We start from the raw sequence: 22184 nt of genomic DNA on the forward strand, positions 1-22184 counted from the left end.
TGCTTTTACTTATATTTAAAGAAACCAATAGAGAGAGACTGTAGATTATCTTAGCAAAAATAGTTGAAGCATGGCCAAATTGTCATTTTCATTATAGGATTTGGTTTTTATAGAATTTGTTGCCTTTAAAAAAACAATTTTTTTTATTATTTTTTTTTTATATTTTTGAAACCTCGAAAACTTTATTCGATAGATATAAATTTTAAAAATCAAAAATAATCATCAATTATACAAGATCTACAAATAACATCACTGAATAAGTTTTACATTTTTTAAAGCAATCAAAACTGATTAAAGTACAGTAAACACAAACCATAAATATCAAAATGGTATATCTTTACCACGGTACCGATTTAGGCTATAAGTAGCCTCTTGTTAATAAATATTGCACCCATTTAACATATTTACTTGTATTGTTATCATTTCATTATTAAAAATACACAGAAAAGAGGAAACTGCACAGCAGACGTCTTCATAATTTTGAGCTTCGTATAAGATACTTAAAACGACAACAAAAAAGACCCGAAAAAACTTGCAAGGAACGGTGCTTTTAATCACTTTTTTTTCAAATTGTATTATGTTTTTGTCTGGATTTGATTTAATTCTGTATTTTGACCCCACAGATAAAGAACAAAGTCCTCGTGTACATGTTTATCCGTAGTAAAAGTTACTTTTCCATGTCTTCACAAGCTTTTAATGGATTTGTTTATTGGTATTATTGTTTGTTTATCTTATCTAATTAAACTACGTGGGAACCCAAAATCAGGTGATTGTTCCTAATACATTGTATATAAGGTATATAAAACAGTTGGCCATTACCCGATGGTCATTACTCGTTTCGACAACCTTCTTGATAAACGATAACAATGTTGTGTGGGTTTCTTGCTGTAGTTGTAATTCCAACATTTGTCTTCGCGTGCTGTCCACCAAAGCAATGGGAAGGGATTGAATATACTGCTCTAGGTTCTACAGGAGCTGATGGCAAAACACATTATACAGAGGTTGGCATGTCTTTAATTCAAAAAACTGTTTTTACAAAACAATGTTACTTTGTCACACATACATGTCTTATAAAAATAAGAAGTTGTAACACAGTTGTCTTTTAAGTATTCATGTATTTAGGGTAAGTTTAAAAATATCATTGATAATCTTATCTTTTAAAAATTATTTAGTTATAAATATCTACTAAATTTTCCGGTTATTTTGCAACGGTAACTGAGGAAGGTGTGGTTTAATTATGACTTGATGACTTTTCTTTTCAATAAGGATTACATTTACTATAGCAATCATACGGGTAAAACAATTTTCATAGATCTTTTTATTTTACAAAAGATTTTTGTATTATGCTTGGTTTTAGATAGAACAGAAGGTATCAGTCGACACAGACCGAAGAATGGTATATGTGGCACAATCTATGGTTGTAGATGGGGCAAATGTAATGCAAAATGTCCTTCAGAATTACAACACGGTAAGAACTTTGTCCAAATGTTTATACTTTTGTTAATTGTACAAATCTTTTTTTTCTTGAATTCAATTAAATAATATAAAATGCCGTATTTCTTCAAGTTTATAACTGACTGACTATGTACGGGGTTAAAGGGAAATCAAATTAACAATGGTCTCGAATGTGTAAACCTTTAAATTCAAAGAAGTTTGGCTATTTCGCTTTCATTGATTTCTCAACCACTGTAGTCATTTTTTAAAAGTCTTACAATCGTAAGTTCATTTAACAGATTCAAGGCGTCACGGGAAAAAACACAATTAGCCTTTCAATACGTTATAGTTTTTTGGACTTAATTAGCCCTGGCCTTTTTCAGCTTGTCTGACATATTATGTTTTATATGAAAAGGTTGTTTTTTTTAATTATAGATCTATATATAATTTCAGGCGACTCAATATATAACACGGAATGGAAACTGTGAAAAGATGGGTGTAACATCAGTAGAACCCGGATGTATCCCACGTATGTAGTGTAATAATACTTTATCATTAGATTGAATATCCTTAATAACAGTTTAACCCTCTCCCTTTCACACCGGTACAACTTACCGGTGAAACCAATTTCAAGATTTGTTTGGGATATTTAGACTTGTTTAATCGCCATTGCTGACGTACAGATGTGGTTAAGGGCTCAAATGAATCCTCTGATAACCAGCAATGTGATTTAATGTGCATCAAATCTCTATCATTATTAGTTAATAAACAAGTCGCCACTTTCTGATGTGTAATTTTTCTGTAAAAACCATTCATTTTTCTTCGAATTTTGAGGGATATTCTCAAAAAGAAGTGCAAAGAAAACTGCTCTTGTAAGAGGATATATGTCTTCTTTCAATAACTGTGAAGTGAGTTTTTGAAGAATAGTATTAAACTAATAGTTCTAACTTGTACACTAGTTGCAAATGTAATTTTTAGTGTAGCAGCGCAATCACAAACTTGAATTACGCTAAAAATCTGAAGTCATTTCTTAAAGATATTATGAGAAAAGAGACAAAAACCGCTAAAATATTCTGAATATTTTTTTGCAAAGTTGAAATAGATGTAACAAAACATGGTTTCGATAAATTCACTACAATGCCACTGAGTGGCGCAGGGGTACGCTGATCTATCCCAAAGCGCTAAGATTGAGAGTTCGAATCTCACTGCCGGAGTTGGAAAAATAATTTCCTATAGTTAGGTTTACTTTCAATTTCAAAAAGGTGTCCCAGATCAAGCTAGCATTGGTAATTCAATGAATTTTCCCTTGTAAAAACAAAGTTTAGGTTGCTGATTGATTGAAAATGAATTAGACAAATAACTAGGGTCCAAGTTTGAAATCGGACAAAAAGAGCGTCTAAAATCAATTATTTTGAATGTTACGGACATCGATATTTCAAGGTCTATAGCACGTTATGCGTCTATTTATACCACTATGATAACTTATATGGCTTCAACAGACTCGATGCATTGTGTTTCCATCAAAACCTGACCATATTAGCCCACCAATATGTCTCTGCACGACTTTTTGCCCAAGGATTTCGTATTTTTTCACTTTTTCTCCAACAGTAACGTGACTTTTGAAAATGTACCACGTAACCAAAAAATGACGAATTATCTTCAAACTTTATTTTTTGAAATATTTTACCAATTATCTTTCATTTGAGCCCAACATGGCATGTGTATGACCATTGCTGCGAATTCTGTATTCATTTAAACTTCGATAAAGTATTTTCGATAAGTAAAGGTCTAAAATGCATGAAAGGGAAAGGGTTAATTGGTTCAGTTTTTGTGGCAAGTGGAAATTCGCCCTTTACACGAATTCCCAAGTTCAATAAGAATGCAACGTCTGGGGATACGTATCAGAAGGAATATAAAGGAATAGCAAAATTCCAGAGGCAACTTTACCGAAGATACAGCTTCAGTGTTCTCTAAAAACACATGAACTCATGGCGTATTAGTCAGTTCCGTGTTTTCCTCTTTTTAAATATTTTATATTTTGTTAGCTAAGAATGTATCATTTATAATGAGGTGAACGTTATGTTTTTCTTTATTTGTTTTGATGGCCTGAAATTAAAAACAAACGCATAACATTTCTATGGAAATCCATGAATTGTAATTATTGAAACACATAGATGTCGTGTTTTTTATGTTTAATACGAATATAATAAGGCAAGTTATTTTTATCAATATTTTCGATGACGGTAACAATTGTGTTACATTATTGAAAGGAAGTTGATCACTGCATATGGTCAAATGGTTTGCTCTTTGTTGAAGGCCAGACGGAGACATAGTATTGTTCACATCTTTGTCTTTTCTTTTTTTTTATGAATATTGTCGCATTGTCAATCAATGTACAGCTCCGTATTTTTTATTCTATACGAATGTATAATTTTCGTGATAAATCGAAGAACAAGAAGACTAAAGAAAAACGACATTACATCATACATCATTATATAACATTCATAGTATGAAGTATGTTTTGTGTGTTATTCTTCAGGACACACGACCATGTCTGTTTTTTTAATCGTCTTTTGTTATTTAGAAAATGCTTTCGCAGCATTGATGCTTGAAATTCTTATTGTCTTTTATTATTCAGAAAATGCTACCGCAGTATTGAAGTCGTACATGGGTGCTGGAAACTCTAAGATCATGACAACAGTTTACAAATATGTGACTGGCATGTCTACTTCCTATATAACCATGGCTGATGACGGTTGTATACCAATGGCATATGAAGCAGCGGGTCAGAATGCGGATGGAGGTAAATCTATATACTTTTAACATATTGACCCCAGCGTTTCAATTATATGTTGTATTTGTAAACACAAGATACGGACCTAACTGTATACGAATAATCTTCATTTTAAGAAACAAATTATAATAAGTCTACAGGAATGCAGCACACGTATTCAACCTTACTGAAATAAAAGAGAGACAAAAGAGAGATACTAAAGACATATTTATATTCAAACTTATCATCAGACGGAATAATTAAATGATTAATGCTATGATTGCAAAAAAAACTAAAAACGGTAAAAAGACAAACAACAGTATACAAAACAAAACATAGAAAACTAAAGAATTCAGCAATACGTTTCACATCAAAAACCGTGGTTGATCTCATGTTCTCTGTAAATCTTGCTCCATATGTGACACAAGATATAAGATAAACAAAATACCATAAAGCCCAATGATAATCTATATTTACATTTCAGGTGGATTCCAAATGACAGTTGAGTTTTTTGGAATAACACCAGGTATTGCAGATACGTCAGTCTTCAATGAACCAGCTCAGTGTGTAAGTAGTGTTTTCGTTTTTCTTTTTGGAGAAACTAATTATAACCACTATGCTTATTGCATACAACAATTTTCTATCATATCATTTCAATAATATACATATATCCCTGCCAGTATCAACGTAAAGAGCATTTAGGCTGATTCACGAGCACTAATCCGCCCAAACAAAGAAATTAATACAAACCACGTGACAATTAAAACTTGAAACAATACTAATGGTGATGCAGCAACAAAAGTTGTATACAAAGTAAGGCACTTCTATAGATATTACTATCACATGTACAAATGAGTGTCATTTAAAATTGAGAATGGAAATGGGGAATGTGTCAAAAAAACAGCAACCCGACCATAGAGCAGACAACAGCCGAAGACCACCAATGGATCTTCAATGCAGCGAGAAACTCCCGCACCCAGAGGCGTCCTTCAGCTGGCCCCTAAACAAATATGTATACTAGTTCAGTGATAATGGACGTCATACTAAACTCAGAATTGGCATGTTTTATTGTTACATATTTAAAACACAACCACGTGTTTATTTATTTCCAACGCTTACAATATAAGAATAAAAAGTCCAAGATGGGGTATCATCGAATTTCCAGTAAGACAACTCTCTTCTAGAGACTAATAACGTAGAAGTTAACAATTATAGGTCACTATTTTCAGTTTTCCATATGTATGTCATTTTTGTTTTGTAAATTATAACAAGTGTGGACACAGATCTGTGTGGATAGTATGTGTGAATGTTTGACTGATTTCTGACAAAGAGACTTCTCTGGGTTTTTTTCACGCAGAGTTCTACATTATACTGTGTTGCACAGTGACAGTCAACCTGAGCCAAACACTAAACACTAGCAGTGTTTTTAATCTAATATTAAGTTTTAATGTCCAAGGCTGTCATGGAGGAGAAACTAATTGCATTGATTTCCAAATAATCATGATAAAATAAATGCCACATCTTTAATATTGGATACATTTGTAGCTAGACGAGGAACACATTAGGTTTCTTTCTGCATTGTTTGATTTTTTGAAAGGGAGATGGTATCTGATTTTGTAAATTATAATAATTGTGGATTGTAACTTTTAATCGTTTTATTTCTTTTACAGGGTGCAAGTGTACCTGCATTTGCTGGAATTGGAGTTGGAAGACGATAACTAATTTTATCATTTGTTTGCTTTTTTACTTTTTGTACAATAAAATCTTTTACCATTTTATATGATTGAATTATTTACATGGAAAATGTAGCAATAATTGATTAAACGTTCATTTGATAGTTAAACATCTACCAGTAGGTATTTCGTTTATACTCTTGACACTAACAAGTCTAACAATTTAGTGCTTATTCAAAAAATGAGAAAAAAATTGTTAATGAATGGACTAAAGACATTTACTTGCTACTGAAAAATAAAGGATAGTTATGTATGATGCCAAAAACAAGAGACATATTCCTTTTTTGTTTGAGCTCTGTTTTGCTTATTCATCAAGATTAAAAATATCTAACGATATAAACTGTGAGTAGAGCTTATGCAAATCGATCAAGCTCCTTCATTTGTATTGATATGACAGAGTCCATGTGTTGTCATGGAAAAGTTGGAACCAGAAAGCATTCGAGTACAAATGAAACAGGTTTACTGTGATTTTCATTAAAATTCCGCCGCTGGTATAAATAAGTAACGGATATATAAAAAAGGGAAGAATAAACAAATGAGTAATTGAAAACTTGGTTCGAAGAATAAACAAATGAGTAATTAAAAACTTGGGTCGAAGAATAAACAAATGGGTATTTAAAAACTTGGGTTGAAGAAAAAAACAGGCAGTATCACGGCTGCACAAACGAATGTTGAAACTGACATACTAAATTAGACTTATTTCAGGGTTACCACTTGCATGATCAAAACGATCATAACGACGGATGCCATATATGAATCAGGATTTATTTTTTACCTTCCGGAGCATTTGGGATCACCCTCAGTTTGTTGTGGGTATATTCGTGTTGCTCAGGCTTAAGTTTTCAATTTTGTGTTTTGTGAACTGTTGTTTGACTGTTTTTCAGCCATGGCGTTGTCATTTATTTTCGAGTTACTTATTTTTGAATAAAGGCAAAAGTAGTATACTGTTGTTCGAAATTCATAAATCGGTTGAGAAAAAACCCAAATCCGGGTTACAAACTAAAACTGAGGGAGCCACATTAAATATAAGAGGACAACAACGACACAACAGAAACACAACACATAAATGCAACAGACAAAGAAACGAACTATAATATAACAATGGCCATTTTCCTGACTTGGTACAGGACATTTTAAGAACAAAATGGTGGATTTAACCTGGTTTTGTAGCTAGCCAAACCTCTCGCTTTATAACAATGTTAAATATAACATTAAAATTACAACATTACATGACAGGACTACAATACAAATAAATGGGACATACAGAAAACATACAGGACAGAGAAACACACAAATAATAGCTATCAAAAGGTACCAGGATTATAATTCAATACGCCAGACGCGCGTTTCGTCTACATAAGACTCATCAGCGACACTCAGATAAAAAAGTTTGAAAGCCAAAACAAGTAGAAAGTTGAAGAGCATTAAGGGCCAAACATTCCTCAAATGTAGTGCCAAATACGACTAAGGTTATCTGCCTGGGATAAGACAATTCTTAATATTCAGAATAATCCATACTTTTGCAAATAGAAAATTATAAAAATGACTATTTGATAGATATACATGTTAACACCGAAGTGGTGACTAACTACAGAGTAAAAACGAATACGAAAAACAACCTAAATCAGCACGTAAAAAGCACAGCCGAACAACATAAAAACAATCCAAATATTCATTTGTAATTGAAATAATGGTTATAAAAGGTACCAGGATTATAATTTAGTACGCCAGACGCGCGTTTCGTCTACATAAGACTCATCAGTGACGCTCATATCAAAATAGTTACAAAGCCAAACAAGTACAATTAATAATGTCTCGAATATTAGTCATTTTGATCTTCATGGAAATGAGATGTACCAATGCTAATCAACTGCATATCAAATAACATTGACTTATGAGAGGTGGTTTCCTTTAAACTAGCATACACACAAACTTTCACTTGTAAAATATGAATTTATATATGGTGAACCAACTCCAGAAGTAGTAATCGTGCAGTCGGGTAATAGTGGGTGGATACCGAAACTGGTGGGTGGATACTTGTTAAATATTTCAGAGCTTCAAAGTCAATAGGCTATGACTGAGGGTGGGTCCAAATAATCTCCATGGAAATGAGATGTACCAATGCTAATATATGTACAACTGCATACCAAATATCATTAACTTACCACTAGTGGTTCTCCAAAAACTAACCTAATCACAAACTAATAAATTGTTGACGCCACCATCGCACACGCCGGAAACAGCATACATATGTCTCGATTGTGGCTTGCTTTTGATTCTATCAAGGCGAGACAAAAAATCATTAGATGAACTTCAATTATAATTTCCCATATCATTGTTTACAGTATGAAGAATATGAACCAAGTGCTTGTTGTTTTTTTCTTCTTCACAAAATGCAGTTGAGGAGTTTTCAAAAGCTTATAATAATCATCATACATTATTGCTATAGAATCAGTACTGGGATTCAACTTTGTTTATTCAAAATTTACTAACACGGGTGACCTTAAAGAATCTTTTGAAACGATATCTGTACTGTGCTGATAAACTATGTCAAAAGAAATTTAAAGTACTTGCTCAGTTACGATAGTTTACATACGAGAATGAAAAATTGTTTGATGTAAACACAAACACATATAGTCTATCAATAAATAAATATATATAGTTTTTTTTTTATTTATAGATTAATTTGCTGCATTTTTTTCTTTAATTTTGAATATATTTTCAGTATCTGTAGTGTTACACATTAAAAAGTTTGTAAATTTATTTCATGCAGATTGAGGGAATATCAAAAATGGAAACATTCATAGGTGCCACCACTATTCCCATGTATTCCGCAGCCATTTTCATATCTTCTGCAAGTAAAAAAAACTTGTAGTCATAGAGTTGGTAAAGTAAACACAAAAAAACTTGTTTGTCATCTATATAAAGCTATTATCGTTTGGTGAGCTACTACACTAATTTACGCATCTCTGCATTATGTTCTCAAATGGACCAGACCTACACCATTCTCAGAATTGTTTTGTTTTGTTGCTCCAAGAGAATTGTTTGTCTCTGACATTGCATAAGGGATACCTTTTATGTAAATTTTTAATCAATCAATCATTTTTAGAGTGGAACTTTGTTACCAAATATGTTGAGGTAGCATCAAGTAAACAATGCACATCATTAAAAAGTTATTGCAAGGATTTAATCTAACGTACACAGCGGCAATGTACTCCCCCAACACGGGATGACTGCGTACTGTGTATTTGTGCATTTCGTATATACCAAATGACCGCACAGGTCTTGTAGTTGACTCTTTATAGATATCTAAAGGACAGATAATATTTTTGAAATAAATACATTTATCATAAAATGTTTATTTTAAGATAAAAAGCTAAATTTACCGCCTGTTTGTGTAATACCATTGCCTTCGACCATTACTGGTATACATCCATCGTCTGCCATTGTGAGATGCACATTAAGGTTATCTCTGGTAAAATGGTACATTGTAGCTTTCAGAGCTGTCTTTCCGGATCCAATGAAAGACTCTGTAACTACTTCTGCGTTTTCTAAAACAAACAAGGAAACGGTTGCTATACTTAAAGCCATTAAAAAATACAGTCTGATTTCTTTATGTTGATTTAGTAGTTGATTCGCACGATTTTCTGTAAAGTATCACATAATACACATATCAGTGGTTACAAGGGATGTTCATTTTCTAAATCCCGTGTTTATGTTTTTTTTTATCCTTTCTCTCAGATTCCACTCTCTTGTCTCACTTTATCCCGCATTTCATTATTTTAACTCCTATAAACCAACAATTCATAAAAGTAAAATACAAAAATACCGAACTTCGAGAATTCATAACGAAAAGTTTCTAAGTAAATGGCAAAATAAAAAGCTCAAACACATAAAACGAATAAATAACAAATGTCATACAGTATTTCAATGGTGGCCGGTTAAGGCCATTTCGCGTTTTCACCCATCATATTCTATAGTTTTCGTGTTTTCGTGTTTTCGCTATTAGAATATGAAGGGCGAAAAAAAACGCGAAATGGCCTTAACCACCTGTCACCATTATATTCCTGACTTGTAATTAATTAAACAGTAATTTTCTTATGAAGGAAATGGTGGATTCAACCTGTTTTAAAACTAATACTGTTCTTTCACGTGCTGAATAATGTAATTATGAGAATTCAAACACTTATACAACGTGTCGGCAAACAAATAAGACATCTTATACTATCTTACTTGGTATACAACGTGTCGGCAGACAAATAAGACATCTTATACTATCTTACTTGGTATACAACGTGTCGGCAGACAAATAAGACATCTTATACTATCTTACTTGGTATACAACGTGTCGGCAGACACATAAGACATCTTATACTATCTTACTTGGTATACAACGTGTCGGCAGACAAATAAGACATCTTATACTATCTTACTTGGTATACAACGTGTCGGCAGACAAATAAGACATCTTATACTATCTTACTTGGTATACAACGTGTCGGCAGACAAATAAGACATCTTATACTATCTTACTTGGTATACAACGTGTCGGCAGACAAATAAGACATCTTATACTATCTTACTTGGTATACAACGTGTCGGCAGACAAATAAGACATCTTATACTATCTTACTTGGTATACAACGTGTCGGCAGACAAATAAGACATCTTATACTATCTTACTTGGTATACAACGTGTCGGCAGACAAATAAGACATCTTATACTATCTTACTTGGTATACAACGTGTCGACAGACAAATAAGACATCTTATACTATCTTACTTGGTATACAACGTGTCGGCAGACAAATAAGACATCTTATACTATCTTACTTGGTATACAACGTGTCGGCAGACAAATAAGACATCTTATACTATCTTACTTGGTATACAACGTGTCGACAGACAAATAAGACATCTTATACTATCTTACTTGGTATACAACGTGTCGGCAGACAAATAAGACATCTTATACTATCTTACTTGGTATACAACTTGGCTCAGAACTCGATACATTCATCGTAAAACATGCACCACCTTTGATAACATACTGAAGACCCTATAATATAAAACATGCACCACCTTTGATAACATACTGAAGACCCTATAATATAAAACATGCACCACCTTTGATAACATACTGAAGACCCTATAATATAAAACATGCACCACCTTTGATAACATACTGAAGACCCTATAATATAAAACATGCACCACCTTTGATAACATACTGAAGACCCTATATTATTGTATAGCAATATAATATTCCCCACAGAAAGTAACCAAAAGTTAGCGTGCAATAAATTCTAATATTGCACTAGTGCAATAAATCTTCAAAATTCATGACGTCATCAACGACAAAATCTTAGTTTAAACAAATTTTTACTTTCAAATATTATATTGCTATACAATAAAAGGGTTATTGCATGAATATTGGGGAATATTGTCCCTCGTAGAACATATATTGCACTCGCAAGCTCGTGCAATATAAAGTTCTACTCGGGACAATATTCCCCAATATTCATGCAATAACCCTATAATATAAAACATGCACCACCTTTGATAACATACTGAAGACCCTATAATATAAAACATGCACCACCTTTGATAACATACTGAAGACCCTATAATATAAAACATGCACCACCTTTGATAACATACTGAAGACCCTATAATATAAAACATGCACCACCTTTGATAACATACTGAAGACCCTATATTATTGTATAGCAATATAATATTCCCCACAGAAAGTAACCAAAAGTTAGCGTGCAATAAATTCTAATATTGCACTAGTGCAATAAATCTTCAAAATTCATGACGTCATCAACGACAAAATCTTAGTTTAAACAAATTTTTACTTTCAAATATTATATTGCTATACAATAAAAGGGTTATTGCATGAATATTGGGGAATATTGTCCCTCGTAGAACATATATTGCACTCGCAAGCTCGTGCAATATAAAGTTCTACTCGGGACAATATTCCCCAATATTCATGCAATAACCCTATAATATAAAACATGCACCACCTTTGATAACATACTGAAGACCCTATAATATAAAACATGCACCACCTTTGATAACATACTGAAGACCCTATAATATAAAACATGCACCACCTTTGATAACATACTGAAGACCCTATAATATAAAACATGCACCACCTTTGATAACATACTGAAGACCCTATAATATAAAACATGCACCACCTTTGATAACATACTGAAGACCCTATAATATAAAACATGCACCACCTTTGATAACATACTGAAGACCCTATAATATAAAACATGCACCACCTTTGATAACATACTGAAGACCCTATAATATAAAACATGCACCACCTTTGATAACATACTGAAGACCCTATAATATAAAACATGCACCACCTTTGATAACATACTGAAGACCCTATAATATAAATAAAATATAAGTAAAAGTAGTGTTTTTTTAGACTTCATTTTAATGCAACTTGGGATATTATGTTTTAATACATTTCAAAATGTCTTCTGTATTTTTCACAATTAATAGTAACAACATGAAAACATACTTTATGTTATGTTTCTCGTTTGAATTATAACTTTTACATTTGTCATTTCGGGGCCTTTTATCGCTGACTATGCGGAATGGGTTTTACACATTGTTGAAGGTCTTACGGTGAACTATAGTAATAATCTCTGTGTGGTTTTGTCTTTTGTAGATAGTTGTCTCATTGGCAATCATGCCACATTTCTTTTATATGTATAACTCCGATGGCCAATCCGAAATTATTTGTTTTTAGATTTTGCATTAAAATCTTTTAATCATCTACAATTTCGAAAAATTATGTCCTCGCAAAAATCATATTTACCCGATCGCGAACTACAGTTCAAAAATGTAATATAGTAAATATTTTCATCAAGAAAATATTTTTAATAAATTTCAAATTCCAAACTGCTGCTACGATTGAAAGAATCAACTTTCATATTTTAGGGCAAAATACTGGCCATTTCGAGTGGCCAAATCCCAGATAATAAGCAACCTTAAAGACGAACATCTATAATCCCAAACACAAACCTCTGTCTTCATAAATTTTCTCTATTTATTTGGTAACTCTTAATGGTTCTTTCTTTTAGTCAATTTTGATACACTTATGAATGATGCTATTTTCTTTTTATATATTCATGTATTTTATTTCGTTTTGATTGTTTTGTTTTCAACAACTTACTGTGCTAAAGTCTTGATAAACTTGTTGTAAATATTCAGGTCCACCATTAAGACTTATAGTTTTATTTACATAAACTTTCCGAATGGTTTCATCGACAACTGTGTCCTGAGACATCTGTACGAGAAGGCAGATTTATGTATTTAAACTTAAAATATTAAAAAAAATAAAAAATAGAATAACCAGCACAAACATTTAAGGATGTTCGTTTTGGAATTTTTATAAGATTTTCGGAATCCTCTGGTTTTATTCATTTGAATGCCTTAAAATCTTTGCCCATTGACCCCCATTTTTCTTTTTATGAATCTTTTACATGAATTGTATGATTATTAGCCACCTGTAAAAGTCTTATATAAATCTTTGTTTTTTTTTTAAATATATTTGAGAACTTAAATATGTCAAAGATAAAGCTATGAAAAATCAAGATAGAACATTTTCCCGCCAAATTTTCAATGGCTAATATCTCGAAAACCCACACATTGTTTTGGGTTTTTTTTTTTTGTTCCGTTATTAATCCCCTATCAATATATACTAGTGTTATTTAAAGCTTGTTATGTTGAAACTGAGTAGCGAACTTCCTTAAATATGACTCTAAAGAAAATGACGATAGAAATAAAGTATGATCATTTGTGAAAGTTAAGACACTTCTGAAACAAGACTACTTTTAAAACTGAATTTTATTCAACAGACACGAGCTATAAGCTGGTGATTTAAGGAATCAACAAAAAATATTATGTTAAAGACCACCATCAGTAAAACCACACATCGGAAACGTATAGTGTGCTTTGTTTTACTCAATTTGGATGAACATGATAGGCGGGTTTGCTTTATTACCTTATTTAAATCACCTCATATGTCAATAAAATCTTTACTTTATGATAAGTTACGCGGAAGATGTTTCCAAATATGTTGCTTTCTTTTTGGTTATGTATGACGTTGTCTTGCGGTCTCAGTGAAGTATAAATAAATAATGAATAAATAATGAAAACGTTTTCTATTTCCTCCCTCCTTTGTTTTTTTTTTTAACAAACTACACAATGTGAGGACATTCTTATGTCGCTAATATCTTATTTTGAATATTGTAAAATTAATTAAAACTAACTTGCGTATGGTATTCATGTCCATCAACTGTTTTTGTATTTGAATCAATATATACAGTCCCCCTCCATTGTTTCGGGGGACAGCATGATAGTACTAAGGCAGGTAAAGCCAGAAGTAGGATGTTCTGGAACATTACGAATTCTTTGAACACAGTCTCGTTAACTTTAAGATTTATAAATAGTGTAATTGTAAACATGTTCATATCAATTTCTACTGATTAACATGATAAAGCATGCACCAGTGCGGATTTTCACCTTGAACAATAATCTCGGATTTTACTTTTTTTCTAGGTGTCAGACCACCAATTAAAAATTCCTATCTGTTCAACCAAATTTTGCATTTTCACAACATTCTTAATGTTTTATCATAAATTAAACTTCATAGAAACCAGGAATACCCAGAATTATACATGTATCACCTTTCTACATGCCAAATCTCTGGTTTTCTGGTTATCTTAAACTAATATACTATAGAGCTCTAAATATATTTCTCTTTCACCAAAAACTTAATTTCTGCAAATGTTTTGGTTAGTTTAAGTAAACAATGACACCAAAAGCACTATTTTGTGTCAGAGTAGGCCTACTTTTACATATGTTCTAAATTTAAGAGAGTAATTGGTGGTCTGACACCTTCTTCGTCTTCGGAATTTGCAAACAGAATGACACAATTCTTGGAATTTGAATAATAACTGTTCAAGGTTTGTATGCACTTGCAAATACATAAGAGGCCATCAGACCTTCTGTAAAGTGTTTGACTATAGTTGCTATGTTTACAAGATATTTACTTGTATACAAACAACTGAAACTTGCATTTTATTTTGAAACAATGAGATAAATTAAAAGATGACAAAAGATATTTCTTTTAAAAGTCACCTCTACAAAAGAAAGTTACATGGTGATTATTTTATCCACAAACAATAGAAGAGTAGAACAGATGACTACAATTTGCAGTAGCATGTCCAACACTTGAATCCTGTAGAAATTAGATGACACCAACTAACTGTTGTCTAAATTCTAAATCTGTTTCCCCTGAGGGTATCACCTGCCAAGTTGTCAGGACTAATTCTGTGTTAACATGAATTATCATTGATATGGTCAAATTAAAAACTAACTGTTAAGAAAACTTTGAATTTTTGAAATACTAAGGCTTTTCTACCCCAGGAATGGATTACATTAGCTGTATTTGGGAATTTTGGTCCTCCATGCTCTTCATCATCTTACTTTATTTCGTGCGTCACTGATGAGTTTTGTGTAGACAAAACGCGCGTCTGGCGTATATACAAAATTTAATCCTGGTATCTATTGTGAGTTTAGTCACAAAAATCATGTATTAGAAAAACTGTAGACAAACTTAAGAATTTAAAAATATTAAACTTAAGAATTTTAAAATAGTAAACTTAAGAATTTAAAAATAGTAAACTTCAGAATTTAAAAATAGTAAACTTAAGAATTTAAAAATAGTAAACTTCAGAATTTAAAAATAGTAAACTTAAGAATTATTCAATTATATACATCCCGCCGTTGTGTTTTTATGCTTAGATAATTTTTGTGTTTATATGTCTTTCATTTTTGCAGATGTGTTTTTTTTTAATAGTATATACCATTTAGGTGTCTTTGTAGACATAATTTACAGATGTTTTTCATTCGTTCAATGTGTATGAGCTTTCGATATTACCATTTGATATGAGACTTTCCGTTTGAATTTTCCTTGGAGTCAGGTATTTTTGATATTTTACTATATTATATCCGATACATTAGCGATAACAATTGTACTATATCAAATGTGCATTTTAGTGATGCTCTAGACAAAATATTTGAAAATCAAAAACCTTATCTAAACGTTTAAGAGTGTAACAAAATCATTAAATGACCAACAGTGAAGCTATACCTAGAAATGTTTTAATTTCTGGGTACTTTCTCTTTTCTTGTATCTGTTCCCGATGATCGCTTCTAGATTTTCCGTCCAAGCCAAATGAACATTAAATTTCCATATAAAATAGGATAAGAGTAGATGTGGGATAAACACCTTCTACAAATAACCAAAGACATATTAAACCTATGCATTCGTGTTCAACCTTATGAAAAAGGAAACAATTGGGTCGCAATTCTTCAATAGAGTATATTGAAGTTGTACAAAGAACGTTTGCTTCAATTAGGGGCAAATATGGGGGGGGGGGGGGGGGGGTGGTGGGGTGGGGGATGGGGGTCTTAGGAAGAAAAATATTGTCCTGCTTTTTTTTTAGTTGTAATCTCTGTCTGTCTTTTTATTTTTTTACTCTATTCGGTCCTGCCTTTTTTTTACTAGTTTATCCTGACTTTTTTTTACACAAATTGTCATCCTGCCTTTTTTTTTTAACAAGTTTCTCATCCTGCCTTCTTTTTAACTAAAAACTCCTGTCCTGCCTATTTTTTTCAAATTTCATCCTAGCCCCCCCCCCCCCCATAAAAATCAAATGGTAGCTCCCTTAATAAAATTATGTTGTGTGCATTATAATTTTGTCAAACGGACAAGTGTAAGAAAATATTTGAAACTTCTTCGAAATGTTCAAGTGGATATGTCATACTGCAAAATATTCAAGATATTTCAAATATACATGTGCAATGTGAATTTACACAAACACGTCTATACACATATAGTATCCTCAGCCTCATGCACTTAGTCATTTGTTATGTATTGTGCCAGATACACAATACCGGAAATATATACTTGTTATAAGAATTTGAAACGGATGTTTATACGATACGAAGTTTATATGGTAAGTTTGTTTTCTCTATATATTAAAATTGAATTATTCTTACATTATTAATAGTGGCACTATTCAGCTACACTTGAAATGATAATCATTCTACATACATTAATTGTTTTCATTAAGGTGATGAATAGATACAAAATGCACCTAGATGTAAAAATTACAAGCAAAATAAAGATGTAAGTTTTCTTCAAGCTGGATAGAGAGAAATGAATGAAATAAAATTGTATAATAACTTAACCTTTTCAATTATATACAAATACATATCATTCTGTTCTAAATTGTTAATGTCGGGAAATGCTGATTTGCAACTGCAATTTTCGTTGAAACACGTAAATAATTGCAAAAGAAAACACGACGATCTGAATTTATGATTAACACTAAACTTAATCATTTGCGTTCTTTTAGGTTTTAACTTTCCTTCTCTGACCTAGAACTATGTCGACAAAGACAGACCTACAGGCGTTCGCCTCATTAGTTACTCGAAATGATACTGAGGGGTGCAAAGAAAAACTTCTATCATCACAAGACAATACTAAAGAAAAACTAGTAAATACAAGGATAAAAGGATTTAAAACTGTCCTGCATATTGCTGCTGATCAGAAAGTTGTACATGAAATATGGAACTTACTTTTACCATATGCGTCTGAAATTAATTTGTACGAAAACATTTGTAAAAGTCCTCTTCGAAAAATTATTCCCTATGCAGATCAAGAACAGAACAATAAATGCTTTACAATAGGTTTTCTCCGACAATACTATCAACTCAATAAGATAAGAAGTTGGTTAGAAATGACAAAACATGAGACTAGCCAGAAAGTAAACACTTACAGAAATCATTTTCTGTGTAAACTTTGTCGACTTCGAGGAAGTGATGAAGTTGGCAATATTTCACAAACCGATATCATAGAATTTGCTCGGGAACTTATACAAACTTATCATACCGACCCAAATGGTGACAGTGAACACCGACCTTTACTTTGGGCCATGGAAACAGCTAATCTTCCTCTACTATCTTTGTTTTTGTCTTTCGGAGCAGATGCAAATTGCAGAGATGATGATGACTTTACACCTTTGTTATACTCTCATTGTTTACAGGGAAGTGATGCGAGTCTAGATATAGTGCTGCTGTTAGTTAAACATAATGCAGACATTAATATATCAGAACCGCAAGGAATCGTAACAGCATTTCATAAATTATTATTACTTTTGACACCTGAAGAACTCAAAATGTTCATGAAGAGATGTTCTCCTAAGGTTAAGTTATCGACAACATGTTGTGCATTACCGCTGCCTCCGATACACGGACTGTTGGTTCGAGGCCTTTCTGATTCCATATACCGAATGGACAAAGAGAAAATGGAAACAGACATTATAACCAAGGTTGAAATATTATCCAAATATGGACTTGACCTTAACCAAACCGATTTGCATGGTCGTACAATATTACATTTTGCTAGTTGGTTTAGATTTACACGTTTGTTGAAGTTTCTTTTGAATGTAGGAGGTCGACCATTTGTCAGAGATGCATTTGGCAGGACTTGTTTACATTATTCTGTTTTACATCCTTCTAGAAAATACAAGATAAGAAATGAGGAGGAGGAATTGTCTGTATTAAAATTGTTATCTGAAAACATAGACAAGAAAGATTTAGATGCACAAGATAATTATGGAAGGCGTGTCCAACACCTGTCTTTATTTGAAAACAACACTGCAGCATTGAATGGCATGGGTGTTTTCGGATTTGATATGAATGTTATCGATTACCAAGGGAAATCACCTTTTGATTACGACTCGTTAAACATATTAACTAATGCAGCATTTATGGAGCAGCATTTTAAGTGGGCAAATAATAAGAAACCACAAGAAAATGAACTGCCATATTCGTTGGAGACATGCAAGGCAAATGGAAGTACCATATTATATGAGAGAGAATCTGTGCACTGTGAATCAACAGATGTAAAGAGAGAAGATTTAAAAGGGGAAAAGCTAGTAGATCTTTTACTGCATGATCATAACGTTGGACCATTAGTCATTAGTAACATTGAACGCACTATATTTGAAGATGTCAAGAAGTTGGTTAATAAAATATCAGAGCACTTGACTGAAATCGATAAAAATTTTCAATCGAAGATAGAATTAGCAGGAAGTATAAGTGAGGAAACAAAAATTCTACCACTTGACGAATTTGACTTTCAGTTTCATTTAATCTATTTAAGTCCTCGGTTTTATTTCGATACATTTGAGCAAGCAAATGAAGTGACATTAAAAGATATCACCGAGAAAAGAGACGATATTACAGACATTGTACATACCGGGGAATCATTAAGCTGGAATATCTACGAAAAATTTAATTCCTACATTTATACAGTACTGAATTCAAATGATTTTTGGAAAGATTCACCATTTTATTGGAATTTTCTTCCAATTGCAAAATCTGTAGAATGGATACAAACGAACCTTGTCGTGGGGAGCTCTCTCACAGCACCCCTACGATTAAAATGGATAGGACTGGAAGCACGAGATCTGAACATAAGTATCGACTTAGTACCTGTTATAGTTAAACAACGCATACCTGACGTAATCCAAAACTTAATTCCCTCTCCGGTTACACATTTTATTAGCCATAGGGAATATCAATGGCATGTAATTTGCCGAAAGAGCGAATTTGCTCGTCTGTCGTTCCTAAATGTAGAGAGATGTATACTGATGCGGCTAATGACAGAAGTAAAAGATGCATATAAATTGACAAAGTCTTTGCGGAGTTTCTGTGATTCAGGCTCATATTGCAGTCCCAAAATTATTACATCATATATGCTGAAGAATGCTTTATTCTTTGAACTTGACCCACAGCTGTCGTATGGTCTTCTTAATGACCAAATGGTATTTCATAGCTATTATTCACCAAGTCATGACCTAGTATTACGACTTATGAGATACAATCTAGCGTGTTCATTAAGAAATAGAACAGCCTACGTTCAAATTTGGGCACTGAAAATATTACAAAGACTGAAAACTTGGTTTGCTACTAAAAACTTTGCATTTGTTTATTGCCGCCCAACCGTCGCATTTCCTGACAGCTATGAAGTCCGTGACGAGAACCTGGATCATCCCTATCTAAAAGCATTGAGTATGATGACGAACCTCCTTCAAAGCAAATAAAAAGACGAAAGAGAAACAAAAACATGAAGTTCGTACTGTCGTAGGGAATGTTTATATCAAATAATGTAATTTTTCCCAGTATAAGTTTACCTCAATATTATTTTTTGAAAGGTTAAATATATTTTGAAGGAGTAAAACTATAATATAGTTATCAAAGGTACCAGGCTTATAATTTGATACGTCAGACGCGCGATTTGTCTACATTGAGGAATTTCAAACAAGCGTTAATACAAAGTAATGCATGCTAATTTTACCGTTAATTTTATTACTACCACTGGGTCGATACCTCTGCTGGTGGACTATTAGTCCCCGAGGGTATCACCAGCCCAGTAGCCAGTACTTCGGTACTGGCATGAAAATACGGATTTTTTGTGTTATTAAAATTTGCTGTTACAAAATGATAGAAATTATTATAAATTAAGGAATGTATCTCCCTCATGCAAAGCTCTGATTCCTTTCACGGATTTGACTATACTTTTTGGACCTTTTGGATTATAGCTCTTCATCTTTTATATAAGCTTTGGATTTCAAATATTTTGGCCACGAGCATCACTGAAGAGACATGTATTGTCGAAATGCGCATCTTGTGCAAGAACATTGGTACCGTTAATTTTATTACAGCTGATATAATATGTTTTGATTTGATCCCATTCATTTCCAAACACGTTCATTTGAATTATCATTGATATGGTCATAACTATAAATCAATGTTAACCAAAATTTGATTTAGATATAAGGATTTCTAAGGATGTTGAAGACGAAACGAGCAGATTTATACGTTCACACAATATGAAAATAAAAAGATCTGGTGTGATTGCCAATGAGACAAATCTTCAAAAGCGACCAAATAAAACATAAATTAACAACTATAGGTCATCGTACAGCCAAAGTATATACCATATAGTTAGTTATAAAAAGCCCCGAAATGACGAAGAATTTTTATAAAACCTTGAACACATAATATGGAAATAGTAACACTTTGGTCTTTGCTTGATAACATAATAACAATTTTACATTTTTCTTCAGCAAGTTCAAGATGGTCGCAGATTCCTTAATGAATAAACAATTTTTCTTTCTATGAAGCAGTTACTATCTTGGTGATATGAATCATGGAAAGATTAAAAATATTACAATAAAAGAAAAGTAAAAATATGTCATTTGCATAAATACAAGACAATAACAATCAAAACCATGGAGTAAACAAAGACTCACAAAACCAAAGATCATATACATCAAGAGTTATAAATAATAAATAAGAAACAACACGAACTTCACTAAAACGGGGAGTGAAGGCATGTGCTCCGGAAGGGTTAGCATTTCATGTTCCGTATACGGCACCCGTCGTGTTGTTTCTTTGTTCAGTTCGGTAATAATGGAAGGTTATTATGACTGAGGAAGAATATCAGATATGATTTCTGACACCCTTTTGTCATAATGGTCAATCAGCTCATGGCGACCGTAAAATTTCTTGAGTGATGACCTCAATTTCATTGATTCATAGCAACTTTTGAGAAAGCGGTATTCCTCGTTCAACAAAATCAACGTACTTTGAGCTAGCTCTAGATTACACAAATGTGATCAGTCACAAGTCAAACAATCAACTCAACATTTCTATCAAATGGTTTTAGATTTATTAAAAACGAAGAGAAAAAACAAAGAAACCTAAAAAAAAAAGCTGACTTTAGACGATGATGTGGGTGTGGTCATGGTTAACTATCTAACCCATAAGGTTAACGAGGTTGATAAATTAATAGTTAATAAATATTTTTTTGGCGCCTGCTAAGATTTTCTCAATATTTTCTAAGTTTGTCTGAATAGTGTATGCATTTAAAAATGCTTTATGAATATTAAAGTTGTCTATCTTTTTACAAACAATTGTTTGATACTGTTATGAAGCTTTATATTTATACTGCAACAAGTTGTGTTTATTATCTAAATAAAGTAACATAGCTATATTCGACATAAAGTCAATTTTATCATGAAACACTTTCTCCACAATCAAACGTTACGCACGCTGTTCCTACA

At 32.5% G+C, this 22184-nt stretch overlaps 2 protein-coding genes across 4 annotated transcripts; one reads left to right on the forward strand and one right to left on the reverse strand.

Annotated features, from left to right (window-relative positions):
- Nucleotides 1-808: 808 nt before the first annotated feature.
- Nucleotides 809-5985, forward strand: LOC143073262 (uncharacterized). Its single transcript, XM_076248674.1, has 6 exons — nt 809-1001; nt 1358-1468; nt 1888-1963; nt 4073-4237; nt 4692-4774; nt 5878-5985. The coding sequence occupies exons 1-6, from the start codon at nt 867-869 to the stop codon at nt 5923-5925; spliced, it is 618 nt and encodes a 205-aa protein (XP_076104789.1). The 5' UTR covers nt 809-866; the 3' UTR covers nt 5926-5985.
- Nucleotides 5986-8683: 2698 nt separating this feature from the next.
- Nucleotides 8684-14433, reverse strand: LOC143073263 (ependymin-related protein 1-like). 3 transcript variants are annotated; one of them, XM_076248675.1, is made up of 5 exons: nt 14250-14432; nt 13151-13264; nt 10924-10999; nt 9327-9491; nt 8684-8792 (listed from the first exon to the last, which is right to left on the reverse strand). In XM_076248675.1, exons 1-5 carry the CDS (start codon nt 14379-14381, stop codon nt 8701-8703), a joined length of 579 nt encoding a protein of 192 aa, XP_076104790.1. In that variant the 5' UTR covers nt 14382-14432; the 3' UTR covers nt 8684-8700. The 3 variants fall into 3 exon arrangements, 2 of the variants coding, with proteins under 2 accessions (XP_076104790.1, XP_076104791.1); XM_076248676.1 differs by lacking the exon at nt 13151-13264 and having other exon boundaries at nt 14250-14433; XR_012977443.1 differs by lacking the exons at nt 8684-8792; nt 9327-9491; nt 10924-10999 and adding an exon at nt 12222-12354 and having other exon boundaries at nt 14250-14433.
- Between the last annotated feature and the right edge of the window lie 7751 nt (nt 14434-22184).

This window comes from Mytilus galloprovincialis, chromosome 4 (assembly GCF_965363235.1).
Source record: "Mytilus galloprovincialis chromosome 4, xbMytGall1.hap1.1, whole genome shotgun sequence".
NCBI classification, from domain to species: Eukaryota; Metazoa; Mollusca; class Bivalvia; order Mytilida; family Mytilidae; genus Mytilus; species Mytilus galloprovincialis.